The sequence below is a fragment of the Petaurus breviceps genome, unplaced genomic scaffold, assembly GCF_028583685.1.
Source record: "Petaurus breviceps papuanus isolate PSGF00001 unplaced genomic scaffold, PetGlider_PUasm1.0 90330, whole genome shotgun sequence".
Taxonomy (NCBI): domain Eukaryota; kingdom Metazoa; phylum Chordata; class Mammalia; order Diprotodontia; family Petauridae; genus Petaurus; species Petaurus breviceps.
The window spans coordinates 669,684-692,493 of NW_027187219.1; the positions used below are offsets into that span (position 1 = coordinate 669,684).

A 22,810-nucleotide genomic window follows, 5' to 3' on the forward strand; every position below is an offset into this window, starting at 1 on the left:
TAATATAATAAACATTTAAAAATTGTACTGATGAAAATCAATAGCTTCATGGGAGATTTTCTTTTATTCCATTTGCATTAAAATAATCATGTCTATTGCTGCTTATTCATTTCATAATAAAAGTGTAAATTTAAAAAGAGGAAACTTCTGCCTGGATATGTTTCAAATAGCCTTCAGTATTTTTCCACTCATGTCTGACTTTTCATGGCCCTGTTTGGAGTTTTCTTGGCAAAAATACTGGAGTCATTTGCTATTTACTTCTCCAGCTTATTTTACAAATGAGGAAAATGAGTCAAACAGTATTAAGTGACTTGCCTGGGGTCAAAGAGCCAGTGAGCATCTGAGATCAGATTTGAACTTAGGTCTTTCCAACTCCACTCCCGGTCCTCTAGCCACCACTGCACCTAGCTGTTATATTTCAAGTAGACAGTCCCCCAATATTCTAATTATGTGCTAGGTGGAAGATGGTGACATACCACAGCTTCTTCTCTCCAGTCCACTGCATTTCTTTAGTAGTTTCCCTGATCCAACCAGCCAAGCCCCAGAGATAGCAACGGCCCCTGCTGGAAATATCTCCAAGTTCTTTAATCATTCCTTGAAGTGATAGGTCAGTCAATTCTAAGGTCAATGAATCTTAATTCTTGCAGCTCAGGGTGGAATTTGGTCAGTTGATTCAGATTTTCTTCATTTAACCCTTTCTTACAACCCCTCTGGCTTCTATAATCTTCAACAAAAGCTATGTTAAAACATTCAATTTCAGAATTAAATATTCTCAGAAGTAGAAGGGGCCTCAATGTACATTGGGTCTGGCCCATAATACAACGAGAATTATTTTTCAATGTGGTGGAGATAGAATCAGTTGTCAGCTGTTAGTTTAAGCATAGCATGACAAGAAGACTTTGCCTAAATAAAGCAAAAAAAGATTGAGGAGAATATTAATAATGTTTCCTGTAGCATTAAAGGATTATCATGTCCAAAATACTTAATAGAAGGGGTAGGTTACTTGCACAAAGTCATATAAAGAGCAAGTAAAATAGGCACATGGGTAATTTCCAGGACTCCACATACCTCCCCTTTCTGCTATGACAACAGACCTATAGTTTCCTCAAAAAGATGGATTAAAAGTTTCTGAACTTCAGAATGTCTCATGCCGTGAGCATGAGACATGTTATGTCAAAAGTTCAAATTCCTCAAATTTCTATAAACTATAGATCAGCATTGGAAATGCAGATTCAATCATTGGAATATTCCAAGGGTATGATGCTTCAAAGGTCAGGAAGAAAAAGGAAAATCCAGCTCCCCCATTCTATGGACACTAAACAGGCTACAGGCCTTGGAAAATTTGTGCACTAGGAAAATAGCAATGCAGAGAAAATAATATCTTAGTTGTGCTCTTTAATTAAAAGGATAAGACTAATGATGACTTTGCCCCCCCCCGAAATTTTAATGAAAGCAATACTGCCATCTTTATACCTCAGGCTACTGATGAGAAGGATCAATAAGGGGTTGATCATAATGTGGAACACTGACACCACTTTCTCTGAAGTGCTATGATCTGACTAGAACAGGGCTATAAATACAGGAGGATTCCTGTGCCACAGAATATGGACATTGCTATGAGGTGGCAAACATAGATAAAGTATTGCTGGTAGCTTTCAGTGAGATAGAATCTCATGATAAATTTGAAGATTTGTAAAAAGACTAGTATGATGACAAAATGAGGTGGAGGGGGAAGATACTGAATTATACCATATACAAAACTGGTTCAGTGAATTATGTCTCAGAGTAGCTTCAAGAGCAGGAAAGTCACAGAAAATGTGATCCATTACATTGGAACTACATAAGTCAAAAGTGAACAAGTCTCTGTAAATGGAGGAATTCAGAAGGCCACAAATATAGGAGCCTATAGTCTAACTAGCATTTGTGATTGTTGTCATGGAAGTGCTGTAATGGAGGGTCTTACATAAAGCAATATTTAAATTATTGGCCAAGAGAAAATTTTAGGTAGCAAAAAAAGTCCACATGGAAAAAAATAAATGTGCTATGAATTTATTGTAGAAGATTAGCATGAAAAACCCAACCATCAAGAACTTTCCAAAGAGCACTGTTGACCTCCTCATTCCTTAAGCTGCTGATTGAAAGGTTCAAGTTGGGGATGACCATGGTGTAGAACACTGAAACCAGGTTTTAAACACATAAAGATTATTGTCCCATAGAATAAGGGTACTATGGTGAGGTGGGAAGCACAGGTAAGATAATGCTTTCTTGCAGCCTTTAGCTATCATCCTCAGAATAGCAAGGAAGATGAATAAGTAGGATTTCAAAATAAAAACAGGGGCAAAATGCTTAATCCTTCAAAGGAAGATGACAACCAATTCATTGCTGTGTGTATAAGAACAGAATGTGGGGAACTTTTGACCTTATTGTGCTCTGTGATTGACAAATGAAGGTACTTTACTTATGTTTGAAAACTAATCTCCATTTGAGAAGAGGGGCTTTGTGGTGGACTTAATTAAGGTATAGCTTGGCATGTGCAAGGTGGAGGGATGAAGGAACAGCACAGCCTCCTTTTATCAGCCCCATATATGTATCAAAATAATTTCCCTAATTCTGAGCTACTCAAACCTCAGAGAGACTCTCTGCCCCTGTTGTTAGCAGTCTGGAGAAGGTTTGGGAGGATGTGCAAGGACTGTCATTCCCACCTGCATTTCTTGAACTTATTGACTTCTCTAAATGTCTTAATCCCTAACTGTCAACATTGAATTTCATAATTAGAGGTTCCCAATGTTTGAAATGATCTCATTTGTTCTAGCCCATACTTGAACAAGAATTCTTTCTTCAATGTTCACAACAATTCAGCATGTGTTTCAATAAGGGGAAACATAGTTCCCCCTGAAGTAGCCCATTCCACACTGGGATTGATCTATTTAATATTTACTTCCCAAATAGCTTAAATCACTGTCCAGAATGGGATATGCATGGATGACTTTAGAGGTGTCACCTGCTACCTCGCTTTAGAAAAAAGATACTTTCCTTGTTCCTCTACCATGTTGCTTCTAATTCCTTATTCATGTAAACTTTATGGGATTGTAGTTTGAAAGTATGGGCTTTCACTTAAATATATCAAAGGAATAATTCCTTTCAACATTGGAAAGCACATTTATTCTTTTGCAAAGTCCCAGTTAGTCTCAATAATGAATCTGGAAAGGCATCTAGAAAAGCTTTTCTCAAAGTGTAATCTGGAAATTCATGCAGGTCTCTGAGACTCTTTCAAGGGTATAGCAACATTAAAATTATTTTCATAGAATGAATCCTCCTAGCTAAGAAGGACCCAGAGTAGAAAGATAACAAGTCACACTAGAGGGTGGATTGTCCTATTAATAAGAACCTTTCCCTTTCCATGGTTCTGATTGCTCATAGAGGATAGTAACTGTTAAAACATGCTATGTTCCATTCATAATAAATAAGTAAATTTAATGAGTTCACAGGGTATTGAGGATTTAATGATAATCTACATAATTTTCTTCCATGTTACAATGATGCTTTTGTTAAAGCAAATATAGTAAAGTTCTCCTGAAAAAATGAAGAAGCTCATTATTTAAAAGAATCAAAATCACAAAACATCAAACCAACCAATAAACAAACATTTACTAGGCACCTACTATTTGTCAAGAATTGTGCTAGGCAATGAGGGTTCTAACACTATTTGAGTTTTTTAATATAAAAATCTATAGATTTTGGGGGAAAGAGGAGGGACTCAATGTAGGCATAACTTGTTCTAATATCTGCAAGCCTAAAGAGGCTGCTTTATCTGCTCCAACTAAACTTAACTTTAAAAAGAGAAGAGAAAGAACCACTACATAGAATAGCATGGTATCCAGCGGTTGGTGCAACAGGACATTGAAAAGCTGAAGAGCATCTAAAGGAAAGCAACCAGATATCGAAATAGGAGTGATGTGTAGAAGGTACAATGAGGCAAATTAAGATGTTATATCAAGAAGAATTTACTAGTCACCAGAGCCAAATTAAAGCAGAGTGGGTCTCAAGACTCAGGGACTTCACTCTACCTTGTCAAAAATGCTACAGTACTACTTATTCCATTCGAGTATGGGCTACAGGTTATGAATATGGGTTAGAGTTATGAGTTATGGTTGCTGAGGTAATTTACAACTTCCAAATTCATTGATTCTATTGTTCCAATTCTAATAGTGGATTTCTTAATTAACAAAACTATAGAAGACAGCTCCCGCCCCCAAATTGAGATATATTTGTATAGAAGCCTATCCAGTTAATTTAGGATCTTTGTTTTCATTTTATAAAGACTTGAGACTGAACAAAATAACAAACAAGAATAACATTATATAAGGGGAGGCTAGGTGGTGCAGTGAATAGAGCACTGGCCCTGGAGACAGCAGGACCTGAGTTCAAATCTGACCTCATACACTTAACACAAAAACTAGCCATGTGACCTTGGGCAAGTCACTTAACCCCAATTGCCCTCCAAAAAGCAAAAAAATAAAAAGAATAAGATTATAAATTACTCAGGAGTTTTCAATCTCCATCAGTAAAGGAAGTTACCCCACTGGGAATTCTATATGCCCAGTCCCTTCCAAGTCACAACTCCACCACCATCGCCAAATGCAAAAGTTCAGAGAGAAAAATACTTTTATTTTCTTCCATAATTTTTAGTGATCCTTTGATATGATTATTACAAGGATAATGATCCCTCAGTCACTTAAACAGTGACTTACCCAGAGTTACAGAATGCAAATGACAGGCTCACAAGGGCTATTTCCATTAAACTATCTCATACCAGTTGCTGTTATCAGAATATTTTTAAGCTCCTTTGAAAAGATCAATGGACCCTTTTTATATTTCAAAAAGTATCATCAACAGAGTACTGGAGTTCTGAGGAAATATTCAGATGCCTCAAATTTCTCAAAATGGCAAATGACAGAATCAAATGTTGGAAGTGGATGCTCCCCTTCAGGATGAAGAGGGAGAATTTAGGCCCCTTGCTTCATAGGAGGCAATTAGGGTGTGAGAATTGTAGATATTGTACTTTAAAGGTCAAAGTGAGGAATAAAAATCCATATGGGTTTTTTAAATTAAAATTAGAGGCTTAATAAAGACTTTGTACCCTCAACAACTTTCCTAAAAGCACTCTTAACTTCCTTGTTCCTCAAGCTATAGATGAGAGGGTTTAGCATGGGGATGACCATGGTGTAAAAGACTGATGCCATTTTGTCTGTGTCCATGGAGTGACTAGAACTGGGTTGTAAATACATGAAGATGATTGTCCCATAGAATATGGATACAGCTGTGAGGTGGGAAGCACAGGTGGAGAAGGCTTTCTTGCGGCCCTCAGCTGAGCGCATTCTCAAGATGGCAATGAAAATTAATAAATAGGATAACAATATGATGAAAATGGCAAAAAAGACATTGAATCCCACAACAAAGAAAACCACTAATTCACTGATGTGTGTGTCAGAGCAAGAGAGAGCCAAGAGGGGTGGAATATCACAAAAAAAGTGAGGAACCACATTGGAACGGCAGAAATGGAGACTGAAGGTGTCTCCTGTGTGAATGGAGGAGTTCAGAAAACCACAGAAATAAGAGCCAATGACTAGACCAGCACATACACTAGATGTCATGCTGGTGGTGTAGTGGAGGGGTTTACACACAGCTACATAGCGATCATAAGCCATAGCAGCCAGAAGATAACTTTCAACAGTGGCAAGTGCCACAAAGAAGAACATTTGTGCAGCACAACTACTGTAAGAGATGCTTTTGTTGCCTGTGAGGAGCCCAGTCATCACTCTAGGAGTAATGGCTGTCGAGTAACCAAAATCTACCAGAGAGAGGTTACTGAGGAAAAAGTACATGGGTGTATGGAGACGAGAATCCCAAGAGATAATCACCACCATTCCTAGGTTCCCCACCAGAGTGATGAAGTAGATAACGGTGAAAATTATGAAGAGGGGCACTTGAAGCTCTGGATCATCTGTTAATCCCACAAGGATGAACTCTTTCACTTCTGAGTGATTCTCCATGTATATCTTTAGGGATTTTGTGAATCACCTAAGTCAAGAGAAAAACATAAAAATCACGACCAGTGATCAATATTTTATGAGATATATAGAATCTTTTAAAATTAGGAAATGGAACTTCTACATAAAAATTGCTTTTTATGTGGATTAAACAATACAAATACTAGAATAACAATACAATATAATACAATAATACCAATGCTATAATTATGATTTTAATACATAGACTAAGAGGCAAATTCCCATTATATTGTTAAAATTATTAATGAGCTTACATTTCTGAACAGTTTCTTAACCTTCACCCCATCTACCAACATCTTCATTACACCTCAGCCACACATGGACAGAGCTCTATCCTTTATTTTACCATCGTTCATAATTGTTCTAACTCTGTGAGACAAAACTGTGAAATCTCTTGGATCACAACATCCTGTCTTTCCATTGTACATCCTGCTCCACCCACTTTCAACCTAGATTTACTTCTTTTTTCTACTTTTTGGACGGGGGAGGCAGAGCAGTTGGGGTTAAGCGACTTGCCCAAGGTCACGTGGCTAGTGTGAGTGTGTGTGTGTGTGTGTGTGTGTGTGTGTGTGTGTGTGTGTGTGTGTGCTGTGTCCGAGGCTGGATTTGAGCCCAGGTCCTCCTGACTCCAGGGCAGGTGCTCTAAGCACCTAGCTGTCCCCTAGATTTACTTTTTACCAATACTCCTTACTCATTCCTAAATCCCTCCAAGTTCATTGCCTCTACTTATTCTATATTACTTTCCTTTATAGGATTAACTTGTGGTTAATTGGCTCAATCAAACTCCCTCAGCTATCCGAGGGTGCCTTGTCCCCTTGTCCACTCACCAGTCATGCAAATTCTGAGTTATACTTATCTACTTTTTTCCCCACTGACGTGATGTTCAATAAGTCCCATAACTGTACTGTCTGGGTTCACTACAAATTTATGCTATCTTTTCTCACTTGAATCTTCACTGGGATAAAGCAATCAATTCTTCCCTAATCCACCCTCTATGACGCTCTCTGAAGTAAACTACTCCAAAAATGTTTTGATGTTTTGTCCTGTACAACCTTCTATGCCACTTTATTTCCCCTTCATCTTATCAGAAATAGATGCCATCCCCCTTGAGCAACCAGCAACTCTTGTTCTTCCCTTTTCCCTCCTCCTTTGCTTCTATTTCAGATAGAGGTAGGTCTCCTTGGCAACATTAACCTCTCCAATTGCACGCTTCATCTTATCACCATCATCATCATCATCGTTCACGTAGCACCTTAAGGTTTGCAAAGTGTTTTACAAATGTTATCTCATTTTATCCTCACAATATCTCTCTTATTATTGTCCTCATGTTCTAAAGGAAAAAAACTGAGGTAGGAAAGGTTAAGTGACATATTCACTGTCACACACCGAGTTAAGTGTCTGAGGCCAGATTTTAACTAAGGTCTTCCTAACTTTGGGCCTAAGTCTTTATCCACTGGGACACTTGATGCCTTTGAGAATTTACCCTTTCAATCTCTTTATTTTATTTTCATTCTCTCTTTCTCTCCTTTCCTGCTATTTACAATAGTGCCCACTTATCTAGGCTTAAAGAAAAAAATAAAACTTCACTTGGCTCTGTCATCTATTGTTCTATTAATTTCCTCTTTTTCACTGAGAAATTCCTAGAAATGAATGTTTACTCCCCTTTACTCAGTTTCCTCACCAAACACTTAAGCCTCAATCCTTTGTCTTCTAGATCAGTTGCTTATTGGTCAGTATCAATGTGGCAGGAGGTCTCCAATGGAGGACTCCAGAGATCTTTGCTGAGATTGGTGCTATTTAGCATTTTTATCAATGACTTGAATAACAGCATAAATAATATGCTCATCATATTTCAAATGACACAAACTAGGAGGGCTAGTTAAGACACCAGATGACAGAGTAAGCATCTAGAAGGCTCTCAAAAGGTTTTGACATTAGGCTGAATGTAATCAGATGAAATTCAGTAGGAACTGCACAAGGGTACAAAAAAACAACTCCCCAAATATAAGATAGGAAAGAAATGGATAAAGAGCAGTTGTTCTCTAGAGAAATAGTGGATTCTGCAGGCTGAATAACCACTTCTGAACTATATGATTCTCAAATTCTGTGATTCTGTGCTCTTTTCTGAGCTCGAGTCCCACATCATAAACTGTCTCTTATGTATCTTCATATGGGCTTCCTATATTCATATCAAACCCAACATGTCCAAAATAAAATCCATTATCTTTCCTCTGAAGCCCACCTGTCTTCCTGACTTCCCACCTTGGAGGGTACCATTTTCCAGGCAACCAAATCATAGCCTTAAAGTCATCATCAAATCTTGAATTTATGTCAATACTTGCTCAGTATCATGAATTCTACTTACACAACATCTACTGCACCCACCCTTCTCTAGAGTCATAAAACTGCAACTCTAGGTCAAAGTCATATTACCTCTTTTACAAAATACCAAAACAGGGTCCTAATTGATTTCTTTATTTCAATTTTCTCTCCTCACCAATACATCTTTCATACAATTGCTAAATCAGTATTCCTAAACCACAGGTATTCCTTGGCACTCTGATCTCAAAGATCTTCAGTGGAGCCCCATGAATAAGATAAAAAATATCTTACTAGTTGGCACTTGAAGACCTTTACCATTTGTCTCCAACCTCTCTTTCCAAATTGATTTCACATTATGTCTTTTATTATTATACATATTCCTCATCTAGGCATACCAACCTACTTTCATTTCTCTATCCATGATCTCTCATTTCCCACCTACGTGCCTTTGCAAAAGCTGCCCCTCATGTGTCCAATGCTCTTATCAACTTAATACTTCCTCTGAGCCTTCCTACTTGTCCTCACAGTGCTGGTCAAGTGCCAGCTTTTACATTCAAAATCATTCCAATTTTTCCCAATCTTAGTGACTATTATTTGAATGTTTTTTTAATTGATTTTGAATTTATTTTCAATTGATTTATCTGTGTTCATAGTTTCTTACTATATGGAATGTAAGTCTCTTGAGAGAAGGAACAGCTGTTGTTTATTTGACTATTTGTGTACCCTCCAAGCTTATAACAATGCCTAGCACACAGTGGACACTTAAATGCTTGGTGAATTTAATTCCTTGAATAAATTAAATTGAGCACACAAAAAGTATGGAACAGGGAAATCTAGCAAGTAGCAATAAAAATAAAGAGTTTCCACAAGACTTTTCATAGATTCATGGATTTGGGATTTAGAAGAGAAATAATAGGTCATCGAGGCCAATCCCCTCATTTTACTTTTAAAAGAACAGAAGCCTAGAAAAGGTAAGGGACTTTTCCAAAGTCTGCATGTAAAAGTCAGGATTTGAACCAAGATTCTGGTTTCAAATTCTGCCCTATTTAAGGTGTGGAAGGAAGACTTGTGAGGACTGAGATAGCAGAGCAGGCTTCTACTCTGGCTTCTGCTACTGTGACACTTTGACATTAGGCAAATCACTACCTCCTTGTGGGAATTCAGTTATCTCACCTATAAAATAAGGGCAGAGAAAAAGTCTTTGCTACATGAAAAACTGTACACTTTGATCCATGTCTTTACAACTATTTCATTTATATAATTATCAGGAGGGTTTCCTACCATAAAGTTGAAATATCATCTTTTGTAATAGCTGGAAAAGTTTGTTGAAAATTTTGAGATCTATTGTATACAGTTCTTGATAAAGTGCTTTGAAATACAGAATGACAAATGCCTCATTTCTCAAATATATAAAGAACTGAGTCAAAATTTGTAGGAATACAAGTCATTCTCCAACTGATAAATGGTCAAAGGATATGAACAGGCAGTTTTCAAGAAAAAACAAAGCTATGTATAGTCATATGGGGGAAAATGCTCTAGATAACTGTTGATTAGATTAAAATAAAACAACTCTGATGTACCACCTCATACCTATCAGATTGACTAATATGACAGAAAAGGAAAATGAGAAATGTTGGAGGCAGTGTGGTAAAATTGGGGCACTAGCACACTGTTGGAGTTGTGAACTGACTCAACCATTCTGAAGAACAATTTGGAACCACGCCTAAGAGGTTATAAAACTCTACATACCCTTTGATTCAGCAATAACACGACTAGTCTGCATCCAGGGGGGAGGGGGATTCTATTTGTACAAAAATATTTATTGCAACTCTTTTTGTGGTGGCTAAGAATTGGAATGGTTGGACAAGTTGTGTATGATTGTGATGGTATATTACTATGCTGTAAGAAGTGATGAGTAGGACACTCTCAGAAAAACCTGGAAAGACTTACATGAACTATTGCAAAGTGAAATGAGCAGAACCAACAGAACATTGTACACAATAACAGCAGTATTATATGATGAAGAACTGTGAGTGACCACCATTCTCAGCAATATAATGATTCAAGGCAATGCCAAAGGGGAAAAAATGCTATTCACCTCCAGAGAAAGGAATGAAAGCATTTGAATACAGACTGATGCATACTTTTACTTTCTTTTTCGTTTTGTTTGAGCTTTTTTGCACAAAATGACTAAGAAATGTTTCATATGATTGCACATGTATAACCTCTATCAGATTACTTACTGTCTCAGAGAGTGGAGGGGAGGGAAAGAGGGATGGAATTTGGAATTCAAAACTTTTAAAAATTTTAAAAATTGTTTTTACATATAATTGGGGAAAATAAAATATTAAAGATGAAAAAATAAGTAAATATCAAACTAAAAACCCAATATTAATGTAGAAATATGTTTTTCATGACTGCACATGTATGAGTTCAATTGTTTGCCTTCTCAGTAAAGTGGGAGAGGAGAGAGGGAGAAAATTTGAAACGCAAAATTTGAAAAAAATAACTGATATAAAAATTTTTCCATGTAATTGGATAAATAAAATATTTTAAAAAGAAAGAAAATAAATACATAGATAAATAAATAATAAGTATATGAACAAGTAGTTATTGAAGAAGTGAGACCATTCAAATCATGGTGAGAAGATCTGGGTTCCAATTCTGTTTTACCATTTTACTACATGAGTAACAGCATGACAAAATAGTTATTCTCTCAGACCCTTCATTTTCTCATCTGTAAAATTGCCTGTTTTCCAAAGATATTTTCCCCAACTTAGTGCAAAAGAAGTCAGGGCAGCAAAGTGAATAGAGCAAAGGGCATGGAGGTAGGAAGACCTGTGTTCAGAGCCCACTCCAGGCATTACACTCTATATGACCCAGACCAAGTCACTTAACCTCTTTCATCCTCAGTTTTCTCATCTATAAAATGATAGTGATTTCACCTGCCTCACATTCTTGTGAGAATCAAATGAAACAAAAATAATGTACAGTGCTTTGTAAACTTCAAACTGCCAAACAAATGTTAATTGTTATTATCATCCTTTTAAACATAAGCTCGTAGAACATTACAAAAATGGTGATTCCGAACCTGTGATTTGGAAGCCTATACCTGCCCTTTCCTTGAAGATGCGGATACTCTTTTGTTTTTTCACATGACACTCCCATTGTAGATCTCAGTAGGACCTGTCACTGTGTGCTAATGTGTGAGACATTGCTGTAGTTCAGTTGTTACAGTCATGTTCAACTTTTCCTGGCCCCATTTGAGGTTTTCTTGGCAAAGATACTGGAGTGGTTTGTTATTTCCAGCTCGTTTTACAGATGAGGAACTGAGACAAACAGGGTTAATTGACTTTCCCAGAGTCACACAGCTAGTAAGCAGCTAAGGCCAAATTTGAATTCCGGAAGATGAGTCTTCTTTACTCCAGACCAGTACTCTATCTAATGTGCCACCTAGCTGCCCCATATGAGACCTACCTGAGTTCCTTAGTTTGGTGACAAGACTCTAAATGGGAAGATTGACCAAGTATCTTCACTTCGAAGTCTTCAATTAGAAGCCTAAGCCAGAGAAGAGTAGGAAGAGGTTTTATTGGAGAAAGCTCTCCTAGTGTCTAGTGCCAAATACACAGAGCTCTCCAGGTTATGGACTGTTGTCCTCAATTACTATCGGTGCATGGATCTTGGTGTAAGATCTTGGATCTAAGGTAATCATATGAACTAAAGCATAGGAGAATTGCTTCTGAATAAATTAATAAGGGAATTATGGATGATCACCTCACTTCAAGCTTGTCCCATGTACAATAGCAAAGAAAGGTTTTCTGTGGCTTGTGGCCAAGCCCTGGGAGTGGAGTTTAATAAGCATGGGAACGTCAGTGCCCTTAGGGAACAAAAGATCCTCTGAGGACCCTCAGAACTCCTCACTCTGCTCCTCTGCAAAACATGTCAAAACACACCATGGCCTATGGGGACTCATACCACATTGATAACGTAAGTCATGGGTGTTCTCAGCTGTTGTCAGAAATTCTTCACAGTACTCAGAAGATATCCTTGCTCTCAGAAGAGTCAAAAAATAAGGCCATGAGCTCACTAGGCAGAAACCTGATGGAGGCACCAGATGGACAGTAGGAAAACAGGCAGGGGATGAGATAAGTCTCTTAAGCCTCAGGCAGAGTGACTTCTCATAATGCAGCTTGATTTCATTTGCCACTTTGAAAAGTCATGTTTGATTTCAAGGGATGGGGACTGCTGATAAAGAGAGTTTGATGAATTCTAAGGTGATTAAATCTTAGTGAGAAAAAAGAAAAGAAAAAAAGAAAACCAATGAATCATTAAAAATACACAGAAAAAAATAGAAGAAATTTTAGAAAGGGACACAGATAAGCAGAGCAGTTTTACTATTGGTTAAAAGTAATGAACACTTAAAAGCATTACATAATATCTTCCTATGCAATTTTTATCTATTTTGTATATTGAAATGTTAATGGTTATTAATATTTGTTAAATCCATCCTATAAAATATATTTTAAAATAATAAAAATGTCTGAACATGTAAGTTCAATTTGAGGAAGTGAAAAGCATTTATTAAGTGCTTTTATACTATGTGCCAGACACTGTCCTAAATGCTTACAAGTGTTATGTCATTTGGACCTCACAGCAACCTTAGGAGGTAGAGGTTGTTATTTTCCCCATTTTAACAAACTTAGGTAGACAGGGGTTAAATTATACCCAAAGTCAGGTAGTTAGTATCTGAGGCCAAATTTGAACTCAAGGCTTCCAGTGACCCTGGCCCAGTGTTCTATTCACTGCACCCCCTAGATGCCCTCTAGCCATTACCCAAAATATCTAATTATGTGCCAGGTGGAAGATGAGGAAGCAGCATACCTCATTCACTTCTCCAGGGTCTTCCCTCTTTCGACCATCCAAGCCTAAAGGGGAGCCTCTGACCTTGTCAAAAGCATCCCCAGTTTCTCTCATTGCATCTTGGAGTAGTAGGTGAGTCAATTCTAAGACCAATGACTTTTCACTTGAACAGCTCAGGCTAGAAGAAGAGCCATTCCTGTTTACTGTGTTCCATTCTAAGCCATTTGGCTTTTGTAGTTTTTTTTGCAAACAGGGAAGTTTAAACATCTGTCGCAGCAAGCACCCTAGAATACCCAGGGTGGCTGCCAAGTCACCTAGATCTGCTTTCTAAAAGTACCTAGATATGCTTTTCTAAAAGAAAGAAACTCAAAATGAGTTAACAATCTTGCTTTAATCAAACATATGTCATTTACTTAGTTCAGGGGGAAAAGGTCAGCACCCCGAACTTCAGAGAATACAAACAGGTTACAAGCAGACAACAAATGCAAACAGAGAAACAAATCAGCAGATAGGCTTCCAAATGTCCGACTATTACATCCATACCTAGTCAGTTACCAGAGAGGGAAGCACCAACATCTGGGTTTTCAAAGTCAGGGGGCTCAACGGCTGTCGAGAATCTCATCTGGTCAAATCACACAACTCTTCTCAAGGAGAGGCTCAAAGAAAAACCTCACACCAAGGTATATATAGCCTTCTCCTGGATCAGAGAATGTCACTTCCCTTTGACCCACTGCCCAATCACAAAGCACCAAGGTGTGGGCATTCCTGAAAAACAAGCTTCCTGCCACAGGTTCTATGTGACCACATTCAATCTATTAAGGGACAGAGTATATTTTCAAACCAAGGAAGGTTCTCAGAGTCACTTAAGCTTATCAAAGGGCCTAGAGGTAGGGAAGATCTTAGATTCCCATTCCCATAACAACGTCCAACTATGGAATCAGGCACTCAGAAGTAGAAAGCTCCCAAGAGCCCACACATGAACAAGAGTCTCCTTTGCTATGTGGAGGAGATAATGGAAATGGAATCAGCAATAAAGTGTTGGTCCAGTCATGATATGAAGAGAAGGGGCTGTTGTTTCTTCCTCAACTAGACTGATAGGATAAACAGTCCAAAGAAGAAGATAGGCATCTAATACATGAAAAAAGAATCTCAGTACAAATGAGATAATTTTAATTCTTGTTCATGAAAACAGAATAGAAAACCCACAGAAAAGACCTGTGGCCTTATTTCTTTTCTTATTTCTTTTTCCTCAATTACATGTAAACAAAAACATTTTTAACATTTGTTTTTTTGTTATTTGAGTTACAAATGATCTTTCCTTCTCTTCACTGTCCCCTCCTTGAGAAGGCAAGCAATTTGATATAGATTTGATATAGTGCAGTCATGAAAACCATTTCCATATAAGCTATGTTGCAAAAGAAAACATAGATTAAGAAAAAAAGAACAAAAATATTTTTTAAAATATGCTTCAGTCTGTATTCAGAATCCATTATTTCTTTCTCTGGAGGTAGTTAGCATTTTTCACAAGTCTTTCAGAATTGTCTTGGATCACTGTATTCTGAGAATAGCTAAGTCATTCACAGTTCATCAACATACAATATTACTGTTACTATGTACAATCTTCTCCTGATTCTTCTCATTTCACTTTGTATCAGTTCATATAAGTCTTCCCAGGTTTTTCTGAAAGCATTCTACTCATCATCCTTATAACACAAGAGTATTCCATCTTTTCTCCTCACATCTTCATAGTACACACACTCTTCAAGGCCAACTTGTTCAGCCATTTCTCAATTGATGAACACCCCCTCAATTGCCAGTTCTTTTCTGTGACCTTATTTCCACAGGATCACCCAGCTAAATTAGTATATTTATTTCAACTGTATAAAATTAAACATGTTGATAACAGTATGGTACAATGGATAAGGGTGGTCTTGGAGTGAAGAAGACTGATTCTTGATTCTGGCTAGCTAGCTTGATTTCTGGCTATCATGAAAAATTCACTTGACCCATCAGTGCCCCAGATAACCCTCTATAAATGTTATAAACAAGTGGAATATCTGTCTAAGTAAAGGAAGATATCACACTGGAAGCACCTCATGTCAAAGAAATAGGTTAGCAGAGAAAAATTCAGCTTGAGGAGAATAGTAACCAACTGTTTTGTAGCACTTGAGATATGTGATTCAGCAATAATAATCCCCAACTCATTTAATAATTACTTAATTTTAATCACTTAATAATTACCAGGTAATACAGTGAGCCAATGAAATGTGCACAAGGGCTATTTTTAGTACTTGACATCATGCTCTGTTCCACAGCAAGAGCTATGCTAAAGTTCTTTCCATATTTAAGGTGAAATTTTCTGAATTTCAGAAAATGTTGTGGAATGAGGACTGAATTGAGATAAATAGTGCATATTCCCCCAAACCCTATAAACTGTAGATCAGGGCTTCAGGAGTTGGAAACCTTCGGAAGTAGGTGCTTCCTAGGTTTAGGAAGAAAAAGGAGAATCCAGTATGCCCATTTGATGAAGGCTAAAGAGTGTTTGGGCCATAAAGAGTGTGTGTACTGTGAAGATGGGAAGAGAAAAGATGTGTTACATTTGCAAATTAATTAAAAGGATAAGCCTAATGATGCCTTTGCATCCTGAGAAATTTTAATGAAAGCTCTCTTGACATCTTTATTCCTCAGGCTATAGACCAGAGGGTTCAACATGGGGATAACTATAGTGTAGAAGACAGACACTACTTTGTCTGTGTCCATGGAATGACTAGAACTGGGTTGTAAGTACATGAAGATTACAGTCCCGTAGAATATGGACACAGCTGTGAGGTGGGAAGCACAGGTGGAGAAGGCTTTCTGTCTACCCTCAGCTGAACGCATCCTCAGGATGGCAATAAAAATGAATAAGTAGGATATCAAGATGATGAAAAGGGCAAAAAAAACATTGAATCCCACAACAAAGAAGACAATCATTTCACTGATGTGTGTCTCAGAACAGGAGAGAGCCACGAGTGCTAGAAAATCACAGAAGAAGTGATGAACCACATTGGAACTACAAAAGTCAAAGTTGAAAGTGTCAGTTGTGTGAATGGAAGAATTCAGAAAACCACAGACATAGGAGCCAATGGCTAGAGCAGCACACACACTCGATGTCATGGTGGTGGTGTAATGGAGGGGCTTACACACAGCTGCATGGCGATCATAGGCCATAGCGGCCAGGAGATAACTTTCAACCGTGGAAAAGGCCACAAAGAAGAAAAATTGTGCAGCACACCCATTGTAGGAGATGACTTTGTCTTCCATGAGGAAAATCGCCATCACCTTGGGAGTAATAGCTGAAGAATAGCCAAAATCCACCAGAGAGAGGTTACTGAGAAAAAAGTACATGGGGGTGTGGAGACGAGCATCCCAGGAGATCAGGGCTATCATCCCCAGGTTCCCCACTAGGGTGATAAGGTAGATGACAGTGAATATTATGAAAAGTGGAACCTGGAGCTGTCGAGCATCTGTTAATCCTACGAGGATGAAGTGATTCACTTCCGACCTGTTCTCCATAACTGCCTTTTGGAAGTTGGATTATTCACCTGGGACAAGAAAGAAACCATCAAAAAATGTCCATGCAGTGAACAACTTCAAGGCATAGTCCATTGCCAGAGACATATCCTGTATTAGGAGCCTGAGAAATAAAGAGAATCTAGATAATTATCATGACAACTGTTCCAGGTCCCTCCAATTCGTTTTTCCCAGATTCATATTTATAGAAATAGTTTTGCATATTTCTTCCCAACTTGTTTTTTGTCTACCAACTCTACCAATTCAAAATGTGCTACATGATAGATAAAATTTGAGGTATGTCTTATTTGCTGAGAAAATTAGCATGAGAAAATATGCTAGTAAGCAGGGTGGGAAGGCTATGTCTTTCTCATGAATATACTTCACTCTGTTAAAGAATCTTATGACAGGATATTGGCCAATAAGCCTCATCCTTACGAGCCTGTACTGGGGGCTCATCAGATGAAATTCTTTCTGGACATAGGAGTATTCACAGATAACTGTAGCTAGTTCTAATCTGTAACCATATAGTATAAAGGAGCCTTTCTTTTTCTCATTATATAGTTGGAACCATGGTGAATTCAAAAGGCACTAGCCATCCAGGGTGAGTCTCAGAGTATGGACTTTTTCTGGTCTTTTGGCATTGAAGGAGAATGAACTGCTGAGGGTCTTTAACTGAAGAAGATTCCTTGAGTCTTCCTCTCCCAGAGCCAGCATAAAGCTAAGAATTTGTAGCCCTGCTATTGCTTCTCTCCTCCCAGCTCCAACATTCATACTTCAACATCCTTATTGATTCTTCCTTAAGCACCCGAACTTCACAGTTCCTTAACTTGTGCTTTTCCACATGAACTGTTCCTCCACTGCATCTCACTTGAGCCTGAAAGCCATTTCATTATATCAAGCTCATCCTTGGATCATTACCACTACCTGCAGCCTTCACTCTTATGATCATGCTGCTGAGCAAAGCTGAAGATAATGACGAAACCATGTTGACTTCTTCCACTAAAAATTTAAGCTATATAAACTTGACTGGGCTCTCACTGCTGCAAAGGAATCCTTTAACAATTTGCTATCCCCTCACCATAGTGGCCCTTCAAAACCTTTCATCCTCAAGATGTCTTCTGACACAATCTCCCCCTTCAGTGTCTCACATGAAGTTGTGGCCCTTCTTGTCAAGGCATACTCCCTCATATTCATAACTGGTCTAATGTCCCATCCTCTCCAGCAGATTGCCCCCTCTACCATGCCCATTGTCTCAGTGCCTCAGTCTCCTTACACACTAAAATCACACCTGTATTTCCCCGATCCTCAAAAACTTCTCACATTCTCCATGCATCCTCATGAACGATCATTCGTATTCTATTCTTGACTCCTCTGTCTCTTACCTCCTACATCCAATCTGTTTTCAAGACCAATTTTCCCTTTATGATATCTCTTGCTATGCCCCTTTCTCTCCGCTGACACTGCAACCACCTCAGTGTGAGCACTCATTACCTCATATCTAGCCTATTGCAACAAATTTTCACCTTGGTCATAATTTTTAAAAATATCTCATTTTGTACTCTGAGTCCACTTCTGTTTCGGAAGGTGAGTAGTATGTTTCATCATGAGTCTTATGGATTCATTATGCTGCTGCTGCTGCTGTTGGTTATTTTCAGTCACATCCATGTCCATAACCTCATTTGGGGTTTTCTTGGCAGAGATGCTGGAGTGGTTTGCCATTTACTTCTCCAGCTCACTTTACAGATGAGGAATAGAGTCAAACAGGGTGAAAGGACTTACCCAGGGTCACACAGTAAGTGTCTGAGGCCAGATTTGGACTCAGGAAGATGAGTCTTCCTATTTCAGGCTCAACACACTATCCACCATACCACCTAGCTGTGTTATTATGCTGCTAATATTACCTAGTTCTTTTAAAGTTATTTGTCTTCACTATATTGCTGTATAAATTCTTCTCGTATTATTCACTTCATTCAGCATCAGATCATACAGATCCTCCCAGCTCACTCTAAAATCATCTCCTTTATAACCATACACTATAAGATGCTTATCCATTGCCCAATGTGGATGCACCCTCTCAGATTCCCATATTTTGCCACCTTTGACTCCAATGTCAGCAGTCTGCTCTTACTCCCTTTGTCTGGACAAAGGACTCACTATGACTTTTCCTGGATTTCCTCCTAGGATTCAGTCCTGAGTTCCCATCAGTATGTCTTTAGGACAGAGCATGTGAAAGATCAATGAATCTTAAAAACAGAAAGAGATTAAAATAGGACCAAAGTTTTTGGTCATGGCCTGAGGTGTCATCAGAGTAGGGAGTTTCCCATGTGGAAATCCCCTCCACAGTTACAGGACAACAACCAATCTGTAAACTGTTGTCTCCTGGGACATTAAGAGGTTAATCAGGTCATGTATGTGACAGAAAGAAGACTTGTGAATGAAGGTCCTCTTTGCCCCAAGGACAAATAGGAAAGTAAATTGAATCTTCATGATACAATGGAAAGAATGCTAGCATTGGTATCAGAGGACCAGCATTAGAATCATGACTATGGATGCATACATGTGTCGCCTTGCTCAAGTCACTTGGGCCTCCAGGCCCAAGTTCCCCCTTTGTAAAATAAATGGTTTGCACTTTACTGGCTTCTGAGGTCCTTTCGCAACTCTAAATTTAATATCTTAGCTTCTGCATACGAGATTGCTACCAACATGCAGAGGAGTGATTGTCAAACCTTTAGTAAGATGACAGAGTTGAAATTGGCATCAGTATTAACTTCAGGTAACACTTCAGGTCCAATGCTTGAGGGCCTCGGTAGTTGCTGCTCCAGTCTCGGGAAAAGATCAAAGAGAATCTTGGTGCAGGCTGACTCCTGAATGTTTGCCTCTTGAATCATCTAGCCATGCCTCCCAATCGCCTTCTGTCTTCCTTGTCACTCTACATGCTAGCTTTTCTCCGTTTCCCCCCCTGTACTGTCTCCTCCCCAAAACTGTTACCTTCCATAAGTCCTCCCCATAGCTTCTGTCTCATTTTCAGATCACACTGGCCTGAAGCAGGAGCTCCCCCTGGCTCAGAACTGAGGGAAATTAGCCAAAAAACGTCGAATTAAAGGTAGAGACAACCTCTGTTCTCATTGTGGAACTATAGGGAGTGGTTACAGAGTAGTCCTGAAGAGACATGAGGTCCTATCAGATGCAAAGCTATATACAGCTTTCCTTTGGAGACTTCTACTTGGATATTAAAAACAGAAGGTAAATTTGCTTGGGAATCATGTTTTATTCATTTTCAACTTGCTTTGAAAAATATATTTTCTAAAAAGGAAAAGGAAATGGCCCCTTGAAAAATTAGATACAAGCTTCAAAGGGGACCGAGAGCTACCAGAACCATTAATGGTGGTAGGAGGAAATGGCATGTACATTTTTTGAAGGACTTTTTTTTATCAAAGCAACAAAGATGCATTAAAACTATGCAATCCATCTACCAGAGAAACTAAAGGTTTGTTTCTTTTTTTCTTCTTTTGGAGGGCAATTGGAGTTAAGTGACTTGCCCAAGGTCACATGGCTGTTTTTTTGTGTTAAGTGTCTGAGGCCAGATTGAACTTGGGTCCCCCTGACTCCAGGGCTGGTGCTCTATTCACTGCACCACCTAGCCACCCCTAAAGGTTTGTTTCTAATGCAAAAAAGTCTAGACCCTGAATAATTTTTTTCCAGCAAACGTTATTGTGAGGAAATAGAGTTGCCTTAGACTTTCCTCAGTAAGTTCATTAAGCATGTTATTAAGCCCATATTCTTGCTGTTGTGTTTGTCCTTTGTTTTTGGAAGAGGACCTCGGCATCAGGGAGATGATGACAGGACTTGGTCACCAGCCTCACTTTCTCCTCCAGAGTCATCTAAGTCCATTGGTCAGATATTCATCAGGAGGACTCAAGATGGCCAGGATGCAGTGGGAGACTTGGCCCTTTTAGGCTAAGGTCTTCTCAGGTTCTCACTTTGAGTGAGGTAACACCCATTAAGTAAATAGGTCAGCCCATTATACTGAACTCAACTAGGACTGAGTAAAAGAAATCTTAAAACTTTGCTCTTTTCTTTACCAAAGTAAGAGACTATTTTTTCTAGATACTGTCAGACTTCAATGATATATTGGTTAGTTTTGCTGAGCGGATTTTTTTTCCTTTTTCTTTTTGCAGTCCTTATTACAGGGAATGGCTATGTATATGGAGATGAGAAGAGATACTGAGAAATGAATGTAAAACAAGAGATATCAATAAAATGTCTAGATGAGAAGAGAAAAAAAAAGACCTTGAAAACAACTAGTGAGTTCAGAGGTAGGAGGGCTGAAGTCTAGTCTTTGCCTTAACTACTAACTTACTCTGTGAACATTAGGAAAGTCTCCCCACAACCTAAGCCTTAGTTATCTTAAGAAGGGCTAGATGCACTTTTCTTTACTCAAACCTGTAGAGTATGATCAATGCATTTATGACTATTAAAGTCAGAGAGTAATCTGCTCAGAGGACTTCTCCCAATAAAATGATAATATCATTTCTTGTAATAGTTGGAAAAGATTCTTAAATTCATGGTACAAACTTTGTGATAAAGTTCTTTGAGATATACAGGAGGAAGAAAATAAGTTCATGGGCAACTTTAATAGTGGATAGGCCATTTGATTTACAAGTGAGAAGACAGATTCAAATTCTGAGAGTCTGTTTCCTCATTTATTAAATGGGATGAACTACAAGGTCTATCCCAATTTATTCTTACAATTTTCTGGCAGGCAGTTAACATAGGCAGCTGGATTGTTCAATGGATAAAGTGCTGAGCCCGGAGTCAGCAAGAACTGAGTTCAAATCTGGTCTTAGACATTTGCTAGCTGTGTGACCCTGGGCAAGCCAATTAACCTCTGTTTGCCTTCATCCACTGGAAAATGAAATGTCAAATCACTCCAGTGTCTTTGCCAAGAAAACCCCATAAATAATATTAGTGTGCTATGGTCTACAAGCTTACAAAGAGTCAGCCATGACTGAGCAACCAGAGTCAGTTAGCAGAATGCATAGGACAAAGGATGTGGAGCCAGCCATACTAAGTTCAAACTGTGTCCCAGACTCTTTCTGATATGAGACAAGGCAAGTCATTTAAATTCTCTGTCTCAATCACCTCATCTGCAAAATGGGTATAATAATAGAGTACCAAAATACTTGAATTCTGAATTCTCCATACTACAAGCATGTCTGACATGATGAAAATGTTCATGATCGCAGACTAAGGAAAGCTCAGTTCTTGTCCTGTCCCCCTCTTTTTTTTAACTTTTTTTTCTAACTTACTGATATCTTAGTTACTTTCCTTCTCTTTATCTCTCTTCACCTCAGTACCTCATTTGCAAAATTATGGAGAAGAATTAGATGGTCTTTTCTGGCTTTAACATGATGTGAACTATATATTTAAAATCATTTAATCATAGAGTAATGTGATAAGATGTCTATCAATAAAATGAAACATCCCTTAAAATAATCAGAAAAAGAGTTTAAAATTCAGACCATCCATACATTTTATAATGTTCCTTGAAGAACACAGAAATATAATTCATATGACTATTAAGTAGTGTACAAACAACCTGATTTGGATGGGAGGTTATGTGTTCAAATTCTGGTTCTGCTCCACATTGTGTGACCTTGGACCAGTCCCCTGATCCTCTTTAGGAGTCATTTTCTTCGTCAGTAAAACTCCATGACACCTTTTAGTCTTATGATCCATTGGACTATAGCCACATGATTCTTTATGCATATAGGTTTTGAAACCTGTAATTTTGAACTCTTCAAATCCCTCATTTTTTTCTTTTAAATGTCACTAGTGTTTTAAATCTAAGTGCAGTCCAACTCTAATATTAAGATCAAAGTCCTTCGGGATGAGTAATAAAATTCCAAAGGCCAGGAGTGACGGAACATCTTCACTTACCCATCTTTCATAAGAAGTCTAGCTCACAGAAGAGAAAAGAGGTCCCAACGGAGAAACGTCTC

General features: G+C 38.3%; 2 protein-coding genes across 4 annotated transcripts; both read right to left on the reverse strand.

Annotated features, from left to right (window-relative positions):
• Positions 1 to 4,651: 4,651 nt before the first annotated feature.
• LOC138177070 (olfactory receptor 5B12-like) lies at positions 4,652 to 19,872 on the reverse strand. 3 transcript variants are annotated; one of them, XM_069108051.1, is made up of 2 exons: positions 19,535 to 19,872; positions 4,652 to 6,081 (listed from the first exon to the last, which is right to left on the reverse strand). In XM_069108051.1, the coding sequence occupies exon 2, from the start codon at positions 6,051 to 6,053 to the stop codon at positions 5,115 to 5,117; it is 939 nt and encodes a 312-aa protein (XP_068964152.1). In that variant the 5' UTR covers positions 6,054 to 6,081; positions 19,535 to 19,872; the 3' UTR covers positions 4,652 to 5,114. The 3 variants fall into 3 exon arrangements, with proteins under 3 accessions (XP_068964152.1, XP_068964154.1, XP_068964151.1); XM_069108053.1 differs by lacking the exon at positions 19,535 to 19,872 and adding an exon at positions 16,743 to 16,856; XM_069108050.1 differs by lacking the exon at positions 19,535 to 19,872 and adding an exon at positions 11,871 to 12,243.
• LOC138177069 (olfactory receptor 5B12-like) lies at positions 15,864 to 16,809 on the reverse strand. Its single transcript, XM_069108049.1, has one exon. It carries the CDS (start codon positions 16,806 to 16,808, stop codon positions 15,864 to 15,866), a length of 945 nt encoding a protein of 314 aa, XP_068964150.1. The 5' UTR covers position 16,809.
• Positions 19,873 to 22,810: the final 2,938 nt, after the last annotated feature.

Coding starts and splice junctions, on each gene's coding strand:
- LOC138177070 (XM_069108051.1), bottom strand. CDS start 6,053: ATGGAGAATCACTCAGAAGTGAAAGAGTTCATCCTTGTGGGATTAACA.
- LOC138177069 (XM_069108049.1), bottom strand. CDS start 16,808: ATGGAGAACAGGTCGGAAGTGAATCACTTCATCCTCGTAGGATTAACA.